Source organism: Mytilus edulis, chromosome 12 (assembly GCF_963676685.1).
Source record: "Mytilus edulis chromosome 12, xbMytEdul2.2, whole genome shotgun sequence".
Classification (NCBI taxonomy): domain Eukaryota; kingdom Metazoa; phylum Mollusca; class Bivalvia; order Mytilida; family Mytilidae; genus Mytilus; species Mytilus edulis.
In genome coordinates, this window is record NC_092355.1 from 8,959,171 (window position 1) to 8,970,359 (window position 11,189).

An 11,189-nucleotide genomic window follows, 5' to 3' on the forward strand; every position below is an offset into this window, starting at 1 on the left:
ATTAATTGTAAAAGTGGATAGGGGTTTCTTCATTTATGTATTCTTTAATCTTTTAGTTTGATTTTTATAAATTGTGTTTCATCTTATGATCATTTATTCTTTAATAGTTTTTGGGTTTTCTTGCCCCTCTTTATTCTTATGCGTTATTAATTAGGCGAATTTCTCTCTATTATTTTATTATTTTGACCATTAAAGGAGGTTTGCTACTCAGTTTCAAAATAACAAACTTTTCATGACACTAGTATATATTGATAGGGGTTAACAAAGGAACCAAAAAGCAAACAAATATATAGGTCAATGTGCTTGTTTTCGAGATATTAGTCATTGAGATTTTGGCGGGAAAATATTCTCTCTTGGTTTTTCATAGCTTTATCATTGACAAGTTTAAGTTCTCAAAAGCTATTAAAAAATAACAAAGATTTTATAAGACTTTACAGATGGCTTATAATTATACATGTAAAAGATTTAAAAAAAGAAAAATGGAGGTCAATGGGCAAAAAATCCAATAACATCCTTTATGCTTAATATCAGTTCAATACTCTCTATAACCCACCCAGACCCACATTTATTTTTGATATATTTATCCTGACTACGTTAAAATGGATTTTTCACAACTTCTAAAGAACAAATTGTTATGAATGATGTCATACGTTTTCATTTATGGACTTTCCGATTGTAATCTCCTTTAAGTTCAGTATTTTTGTGATTTTACTTTTTGATTCAATTTTGCTTCTTTTTGTTTTGACTGGAAGGTTACCTTTGAGTCGTGTTTAGAACATGCAGCAGAAACGAACGCCCAGCGTATTTACATATAGACTGGATATCTGGAATGAATTAAAAAACACGAAGAAGAAACGATCATCCCTCGTACTTAGTAAAAGAGGGACGAAAGATACAAAAGGGACAGTCAGATAAATTTAAAATAAACTGATAACGTCATGGCTAAAAATGAAAAAAACACACACATGTCAACACAATGATTTACTTAATATGTAATTTACAAAAATACACATGTCAACACAAAAATGATACAACTGTGGCTTAGCTTAGCTTAATGTTCTTCAACTTTGAACTTGTTTGGCTTGATAAATATATTGATATATTGATAAACCTTTGATAACTATTAGCTGTTAGATGCTTTCAAGTTCCCAAAGGAAAACAATTTGTTGGGCGAAAGGTTCTTTTCTGAGTCTCATGGAGAAGTTGTGGAATAAATAAAAGGAATATTAAAATTTTAGTAAACAAATACTGAAAATACCATGGCAAAAACGTATCAAAACACCAAAGGACAAACAATCAATACACAACCCAAACTAGAATTTAACCATATATATATATACTAAGCAACACGAACCCCATCAACACAAAGTATGATCTCAAGTGCTCCGAAAAGGTAATAAAATTCTTCTCAAAGTCTGACCCCTGTCGCGTTTAACGATATTTCCACTTCACTCTCATAAATGTTATAGGACCGTTATCAAGTTCAGTGCTAAGCCATAATGTTGGACAATGTAGTTTTGATAAAGTCCGATTATCAATCCATGTCCTTCGTGATAATACACATATGTACAAAATAGTGTACCCGCGTTTAATTCAAGATCCAACTGCATTTTGAATCTTTACAATAGCCCACATAAATTCTTTCTGCACGAAAAATCTAAAAATCCACTTAACAACGCAACCCCATTAAATAAAACAGAAAGTATACTTTGATCTTTGAAACCTTTGATTTGTAATTGTTGCACCTTTGAATTATTTTTTTGACATGGTTTGATTTCTCAAAGCTAAAACATTATAGGTTTAAATTCTCTTTTTAATTCATTGAATATTTTAAAATGAAAATAAGCTGAAAAATGTGTTGATAATGGAAAAGCAAAGAGGGGCATGTTGCTAAAAACTTAAAAATAATTACTTTTCAAAAGGATAAATGTTTTAACAAACGAATTTTAATGCTTAGAAGAAGTATTTAAACGGATCTCTTTGGAAGTATTCTGCATAGACTCCAATCACACAAAAAAGATGTCAATTTATATGTGTCTTTGGTTTTGCCTAGCAGCGTGTGTTGCTCTTCAGACTGATGCTAAATCTACGCATAAGATACTCGGTAAGTTCTAACTTTCGAAAATGAATTTTCACTTTCATATCATATTATCCTATGTCAACGTTAAATATTTGCTGCTCAGTATTTCTGAGATTTTGTTTTTGTTTTTGTTTTGATTTGCAGTGTTTTGTAGACTGTTGTAACTGTTGATGTAAATGTTTTTTTGTTTTATGAGTCTTTGTTTACTCCTTGGTTTTGATTGTTATTGTCTTTGATCGTTTTTTATGTGTTTTTATTTGCCTTGATGTTGATGTTGCTTTTCGGTCTTTGGATTTTTAAATTTAATTTTCCCAATATTTTTTGACATTTTTGATTGGTAGGGATCCTGCTAACATGTTTAATTCCGCCACATTATGACTGTATGTGTCTTTTCAAGGTCAAGAGCCTGTAACAGTAGTTGTCGTTTGTTGTTATTTGTTGCTGTGTTGACTGTCATCAAAGTGAGAGGGTTAGCGCTATAGAACCAGGTTTAATCCACATTTGAAAATGCCTGTACCAAGTCAGGAATATGACAGTTCTTGTCCATTCGTTTTTTTTTATGCGTTTTGTTTTTTAATTTTGCAATGTCATTATGGACTTTCCGAATTGATTTTCCTCCAAGTTCAGTATTTTTGTGATTTTACTTTTTACATATTTTTTTTTTGTTTTTTTGTTTGTTCATTTTGTTGTACATTAAATAGGCTGATAGTTTTCGCGTATAAATTGTTTTACATTTGTGATTGCGGGCCCTTTTATAGCTGACTTCTTGTGGAGAGTTGTCGTATATATATGAACAATGGCCTTTAGCAATGACCAACATCAATATGTTTTGCCCGCTATAAAAGGCTTCAACTTTACAAACCATTGACTAGATATTAAACGGGGTTCTGTGTGTGTTTCATTGTCGTTTTTTTTTGTTGCACTTTATTATTTCTGTTTCGTTTTTTCCCTCTTATATATAATGTGTTTCCCTCAGTTTTAGTTTGTAACCCGGATTTGTTTTCTCACAATCGATTTATGTCTTTCGAACAGCGGTATACTACTGTCGCTTTTATATGTTATTGTTTTAAAATTTTAAATGCATGTTTCTACTCTTTTTGGGTTTTAAAAAGCTAAGCATTTCGTATTTGGTTTTTCTAATCGGCAGTTCAAATGTAACGCATTTGCATTTATGAAAATTTATACAAATAAAGCCCGAGTTTCAATAATTTAATGATGTTTAAATTAATTCAGGTCCAAGTTCAAATTTGTGATAAATTTGTTTAAAAGGACACAAAAATAACTTACGATTCATAAGTTAGTAAAATATCACGACTGATTGTTTGATGTCTGATTCTTAATTAAAGAACAGATACTTTAAAACCTGTTAACGGTAAAATATTGAGTTTTAAAGGCTATTGTTGTGTTTAGCGCTTTGAAACCATATTTAATCTACCATTTTCTACATTTGAAAACGCCTGTATCAAATCAGAAATATGACAGTTGTTGTCCATTCGATTACGGACTTTCCGTTTTGAATTTTCCTCGGAGTTTAGTATTTTTGTGATATTACTTTTTATTTAGTTAAAACCGATGCATCATTATGTTACCGGATATTTTACTTTATATCGGATTATTATTTTATTCCTTATGGTTTTGATGAATATTATCTTTACTGTACACAAAGAAAATGCAAATACAACAAAAATGAAATATGATTATTTGATATGTGCAAATCTATGTCGTCTCCAAATATCGTATACTTTAATCATTAATTTTTGGCTAATCATTTTAAACAAAATGCTGCCAAAAAAGGAAAGTGTTTATGAGTTATATCATTTGAGTAATTTGTAAAGGATTTGTTTCTTGATAGAGGTTTGCTGCTAACAAGGAAGCTATTAGACCAAGAGTTCCAAATGGTGAAGTTGAAATCATCCCTTCGTAAATTTTACGGACGCCATCACGAGTTGGTTGACCGTTATGGAATAACCGTTTCACAAATGATATCGGATATGTTCCTTACGTCGTAACTACAATCCCCTTCCCTTTCATGAATATGACCTACCGAATTAGACAATTTACCGGATTTGTAATCACATAAGCAACACGACGGGTGCCACATGTGGAGCAGGATCTGCTTACCCTTCCGGAGCACCTGAGATCACCCCTAGTTTTTGGTGGGGTTCGTGTTGTTTATTCTTTAGTTTTCTATGTTGTGTCGTGTGTACTATTGTTTTTCTGTTTGTCTTTTTCATTTTTAGCCATGGCGTTGTCAGTTTGTTTTGGATTTATGAGTTTGACTGTCCCTTTGGTATCTTTCGTCCCTCTTTTAAATACGTAGCCACGTCGGGTCATTACTGGAGTGTCAAATTGTGTAGATAGGGCTCCATGCTTCTTGCGCAAGTCTTAATCCGGGTGCGGGAGTTTCTAGCTGCACTGAAGACCCATGATTGTTCTGTTCCAATTTCCCCGCATTTTTATTTAGTAACATTAACATCACATTATTATGACATTCGGCAATCCTCGGTAGAATCCACTTCTCTCCAGATGAGGATACGGAATCGGCCGAGTTGAGACGAATGATTATTATGACATATACATTATTGTAAAGTTGACTACGATGAAGAATAAACCAACATTAAAGTAAATTGTTTTATTGTTTAATTTTACAGATAAACCTTATGAAGTTATTGGTAAGTTATTATCACACCATTTACATACATACAGTACTAACATGTCAATTACTTTGTCGTTTAAAAATCTAATGAATTCTTGGTACTACTTTCAACATAACGTTGTTATTGGTTAACTTATTAAGAATTAATTATTTTGAATTTAACTTACTCTTTTTACATTATTTTGTTTGAAATACGTGAAAAAAAGAAATATGTTAATGATTTTGAAAGTGACTTATAGACCCAATGGGTCGGTTGTATGTCATTGTTTATGTAATATATTTGTACTTTGTTAAACTGTTATTACACATGTCACTATAATAAAAGATAACCTTACTTGAGTTGTCTCGTCTAACATGTCTAGATAATCATTGTAAAGAAATGCCGGTGTTTAATAAACAAGAGAGAAAAGAGGGCAAAAAATATACAAAAGAGAGTTGTTGTCAGTTTCAAGCCGACAAAGCACAGTTTTAAATAATAACTGAATATTATATCAAGACTAATAATATGAAGCGACATGGATAAAATGTCAAGCAAGGAACAAATTTCGATGCCTTAAGGTGGTACCCAACACTTTAACTAAAATTAATTTGGCTCGTTTAATTTTCATTAAATTTTGTCAAAGTATTTACTTTGACCTTTTAACAAAAATATAAAAATTTCAAAAACTTTGAACCAACCGTTTATTCAGAAAAATTACACTGGTTATATAGCAGTTTGACAAACTACAATTTTGATCATTGAGAAGCTTAATATTCCCGTAAGAACACAACGTCATTAAAACGTTCTGCTGATTTTACAGAGATATCTCCCTGTAGTGTTAGGTACCACCTTAAAAATGATAATGTCAATAATTAATATAAGAACACAAAAACAATTTTAATTGTCTATTTATAGAAATAGGAGTACCTGGTCCTCCTGGGAAACAGGGTGTTGAAGGTAAGACGTACTGTAGATTCATTAAAAATTAATATGTAATACTGGAAATATGTTTTGTGTAAAAAGTAAAATTACAAAAATACTGAACTCAGAGGAAAATCTAATCGGACAATTCATAATCACATGGCAACATCAAATGACAAAAACACATCAAAAACGAATGGACAAGAACTGTCATATTCCTGACTTGGTACAGGCATTTTCAAATTTAGAAAATGGTTGATTGAACCTAGTTTTATAGCGCTAAACCTCTCACTTTTACAACAGTCTCATCAAATTCCGTTATATTTACAACAATGCGTGAACAAAACAGACAGAATAAATACAATAGTCAAAATATGGGTACAGCATTCATCATAGAAAAGACAAAAAAAAACTATAAAGTGTTTCTTCATATTGATATAAACAAATATAATCAAACCAGTAAGATGTGTTTCGATTGTTATCTTTATTACGCAAGTTTAAACTTATATAAATATTTTGAATATCCCCTACCCCATTTTTTAAATACCGTACCGTTCATTCATTGGTGTATTACAAACAATTGTTATCGTAAAAATTCTAAATGCTGAATGAATTTCCTAAATCCTTGCTACTGTTTTTCATTCCATTTATGTTTTACATTTTGAAGGAAAAAGAGGATCTCCTGGTCGATCTGGAACTCCTGGATCAAAAGGAGGTAGAGGAAACCCTGGCAAAACCGGACGTGCTGGACCTCAAGGGTTAATGGGATATCCAGGGGAAAATGGTGAAATGGGAGATCCTGGGAAAACTGGTAATCCTGGTATAACAGGACCTGCTGGACCAACTGGACAAAAAGGAATGGATGGAGTTCCTGGCTTAGACGGAACGGATGGAGCAAAGGGATCACCAGGTGCTGATGGTATCCCGGGAGAAAAAGGAGATAGAGGATCTGCTGGAGGAACTGGAACCGCAGGAGACATTGGGCCAGAAGGACCATCTGGTCCGACTGGAGCTCCCGGATCAAAAGGAGATATGGGATTAATAGGACCAAAGGGAACAAAAGGAAAACCTGGTCCCAAAGGAGATCAAGGAAAAAGTGGGCCTATTGGAGAAAATGGACGAACAGGGCCACCTGGACCCACTGGTCCAAAAGGAGAAACTGGTTCGTCAGGATCAGGGGGTATTTAAAATTTTAAATATTTGTTGTGCTGTAGGCACATGCTTTTAAATGTGTGATTATATATAAACTTTGAAACAAATTTTATAATCGAATGATAAATCGCAATTAATTTCAATTTTAAATTTGTTTAATTTTTTTCTTCCAAGTTTCTGATATTGTTTTAAGAAGTAATTCACTTTGATAGCTTTAACTCTTTCGTCATTATTTTAATATTGTCATTCAACAAAAATGTAACTCATTAAGATTATAAAACGTAATAGAAGTCCGAATAATAGTAGCTCGGTTCTAAGTAATTTTATTTTAAACGCCAACTTCTCCATATTGTAATATACGTATTAAGCTTCTCGCTACTTGTGAAGCACCTGTTCATCACTAAAAAAGTTAAACCAATGGACTTACCGTAATACAATATCATTTCTCAACTAGTTTAATCGAATGCTAACGTGCTACAATTGGATTTATCGTATTACAATATCATTTCTCAACCAGTTTAATCGAATGCTAACGTGCTACAATTGGATTTACCGTAATACAATATCATATCTCAACTAGTTTAATCGAATGCTAACGTGCTACAATTGGAATTACCGTAATACAATATCATTTCTCAACCAGTTTAATCGAATGCTGATGTGCTACAGATGGATTTACCGTAATACAAAATCATATCTCAACCAGTTTAATCGAATGCTGATGTGCTACAAATGGATTTACCGTAATACAATATCATATCTCAACCAGGTTAATCGAATGGATTTACCGTAATACAATATCATATCTCAACCAGTTTAATCGAATGCTGACGTGCTTTATTTGTCAATTTCAATTCAATATTAATTTTGTTCCTTTTTTATTGTGTTTTTATACCGTTATTCATGTTTTTCATTGCCATGTGGCAAAATAACTACTTAAACAGCTTCTTGACTGTTCACCACCCACTTTTTAAGTCCGGTCTCGGTACTTTACTGTTCACTCCAAACTTCTTAAGTACTGGTTTCTTTATTTTACTGTTCACCCCAAACTTCTTAAGTACTGGTTTCTGTACTTTACTGTTCACCACCAACTTCTTAAGTACTGTTTTCTGTACTTTACTGTTCACGACCAACTTATAAGTCCTTATTTCGTTACACACGCGCATCTGGTCTACAGAGGAACCAATTATGACGCTTGATTCTAAAACTTGTTGAGGAAAATATATCACAAAAGGGTAGAAACATTGTGATTCATTACGAAAGTATTTGCGTCCTTTTCAGCTAAATACATCAAACGAATTGATTATTCGAAATAGTATTTGTGTAACTCATAATAAGTTATTCAGATGATATGAGAATATCAAATGAACAAATACAAAAATAAAGAAATGATACACTTATACATTTAAACTTTTATTTGCCATGTTTTTTTATCCGAGTATTTGTACACTTTGTGGAATGTTTTGATTATGCTTGTAATTATAATTTATTATTCTATCTAATGAAACTATCTATGTCTGGTAGTTGAAGATTACAATAATCTAATAATTTTGTTTTGGTTTTAAACAGGTGAAGAAAAATGAAGAAAAGGATGCAAAACCATGAAAGTAGTTCCGAGTTTCTTCAGTCTTTAAAAATAAGTTTACTGACAGTATGAATTGATGTACCATGAAAAAAAAATAATTAAACTTTATATTATCTATTTATATTCTGTTTTCCCATTTATACTGATAACAATTGTATCAGTGTCAAGTCAGTTACAAATATAGTAAAAGAATACCTGTTCAGGCTTGCATGACACTGGTCTAACTACGCCACATTGTATATGTGCATGTCCCAAGTCAAAAGCCTGTAGTTGAGTGATTGCCGTTGGTTTATGTCAGTCATATTAGTTTTTTCGTAAATTGTTTTCTTATAACTAAGGCCATTAGATTTTGCAATTGAGTGTTTTAATATTTTCTATATAGAGCCTTTCAAAGCCCACTATACAGTATGGGACTTTTTCAACGTTGGAGGCCATGATTAGCCTTAAATTGCCTATAATATCACTTCATTTGAAATTGGTTGATAGTTGTCTCATTGACATTTCTCAATTTTTATAATTCAATACTTTTTATATGTTATACGCTCCGGATTTGGTTTGTGACCAGTAATCGTTTTTCGCTTAATCGATGTATGGCTTATGAACAGCGTTATACTACTGTTGCCTTCATACACACATGTCATCTAAATAATTTCTCGTCTTTCAATGTATATTTTCGATGATGTTGTCTGGTCTTACTTTGCATTTTTTTAAAAGCTTTCGGTGTTGATATTCCTGATGAAATTTAATCCAGGAAAGAGCGTAAGACACACACAGTTTATATTCCTGGCGAATTTAGCTAAATATTTCCATACAATGGTCGAGTACACTTCATTTAATGGTTATGTAAAATAATTGTTTTTCCGGTACTTCTTTTTTAATCGGTTTATGACAAATCCATTGAAGAAGTTACAATGCATGATTGTCTGCTGTCTGTTTAAGAATTGACAAAAACACGCGTTTTTCAATAAAATACTACACAATTTACCGCAGATTTCAGTTAAACGATGTTAATATCAGTAAGATGCTCACATAAACGAATAATTGTTGCTATTGTAAAAAAAAAAAGTGGAATTCTCAACACTACAAAAGTCAAAAAGTCTGAAAAGACCAGTTTTTGTCTGAATTTGCAAAACAAATTTACTCGACATTCTTAAATTGTCTGAATAATTTTGAAAAATTCTTGACATAGTATGAATTTGTCTAATAAGGTTCTTGATCTTTCTTGACAAGTGTCTTGACAGTATGAACATTGTTTTAAAATTTCTTGACACTTCCTGTATCATCTTATAAGAGTTTGGATTAGTCTCGACCAATTCTTGACTGTCTTAAATTTGTCTCGATCTGTCTTGACATATCCTTGACATTCTTAACAATGTCTGAATATGTCTTGACATTATCTTGACATTCTAAATAATATCTGAATATGTCTCGACACATTCTTGACAGTCTTAAATATGTCTTGATACTATCTCAGCAGTATAAATTTCGCCTGAAATGTGTAAAGATTTCTTCTGCACTGGTTATGACATTCTATTGCTTTTATATACTTCTTTTTATTATGGCTAAACTAAACTTTGAAGAATCAAGGATTAATTTGGTATAGTAAGATACCCTTTTGGTGCAACTAAATTGGATCATTTAGTACCCTGAATAATCCCCAATATAGTTTAATTTTGATTTAACTGATCAATTGATCAGTTGTATGACTGATTACAGGTAAATCAGTAATTCTTATTTGACAGTTGCGTGTACTCTGGTGTGTGGAATACCTTAATTTTATGGGGAACATCCTGTCCATGTGTAATACTTAATATATATTCCAACAGATGACATTACACAAAATTTTCTTCTGTTAAATGAATGATTTGTATATCATCATATTATTTGCTATTTATTTAAACCACATTTTTGTACAATAATTATTGACCATATTAACATTGAATGTTATGAATGTAGAATGAAATATATCTACAGTATGATTGGTTTTAATCATTTAATTTATAAGATTTAGGAATCAAAATTTGTAATTTTTTAAAAACCCACATTTAAATTATCTGATACATTAGATTTCATAGCCATATTTGCATTTGTAAAAATATTTAGATACCCAAATTTTCAATTATTTTACATGCCCAACTTTCATTTTTGTTGTAAGAAGTGAAACTGGAAACAACAGTATATCATATAAAGAGAAATAAAGATTAAAGTTATATCATGAATATCGGTTACGATTTGTAAAACTCAGAACTGTCGAGTAAATTTAAGACATAATTCAAAATGTTCAGAATATGTCATACCATATTAAGAAAAAATAAGAATGCCGAGAATATGTCGAGAAATTTCAAGACAGTATTCAAATGTCAAGAATTTGTCAAGAAATTTTAAGACCATATTCAGAATGTCGAGAATATGTCGAGTAAATTTCATACAAATTTAATATAAATGAGAATTTGTCAAGAAAAATTAAGACATAAGTCATAATTTTGGAGAATATCGAGTAAAAGTTCATGCAAATCAAGACAAAAACTGGTCTTTTCAGACTTTTAGACTTTTGTAGTGCAAACCATTACTATTCTTTAATTATGGATAAATACCAATAAAGTTTTGTTATTCGCTAGCGAAACAGCGGACCAAAACGATCAGTAGTTGTAATTGCATTCAAATTTCTACAAGTAAAGCTCCTGAACTTTTCAGTTAACTCGTTAACATAATGAGGAAAGCGGTTGTCAAATATCCGTCAACGTGGTAAATGCACTCAAAAATCACTATTATGACACAGAGCATATTACTACGAGTTTGACTATCCCTCTGGTAT

At 31.5% G+C, this 11,189-nt stretch overlaps 1 protein-coding gene across 1 annotated transcript; it reads left to right on the plus strand.

Annotated features, from left to right (window-relative positions):
• Nucleotides 1-2,019: 2,019 nt before the first annotated feature.
• On the plus strand, nt 2,020-6,825 carry LOC139497399 (collagen alpha-2(I) chain-like). Its single transcript, XM_071285613.1, has 4 exons — nt 2,020-2,104; nt 4,732-4,752; nt 5,632-5,673; nt 6,305-6,825. Exons 1-4 carry the CDS (start codon nt 2,020-2,022, stop codon nt 6,823-6,825), a joined length of 669 nt encoding a protein of 222 aa, XP_071141714.1.
• Nucleotides 6,826-11,189: the final 4,364 nt, after the last annotated feature.

Excerpts from the sequence above, each read along its gene's own strand:
- LOC139497399 (XM_071285613.1), top strand. The coding sequence starts at position 2,020 with ATGTCAATTTATATGTGTCTTTGGTTTTGCCTAGCAGCGTGTGTTGCT. Across the intron at positions 2,105-4,731 it reads ATCTACGCATAAGATACTCG|ATAAACCTTATGAAGTTATT; the intron begins GTAAGTTCTAAC and ends TTAATTTTACAG. Across the intron at positions 4,753-5,631 it reads TAAACCTTATGAAGTTATTG|AAATAGGAGTACCTGGTCCT; the intron begins GTAAGTTATTAT and ends GTCTATTTATAG.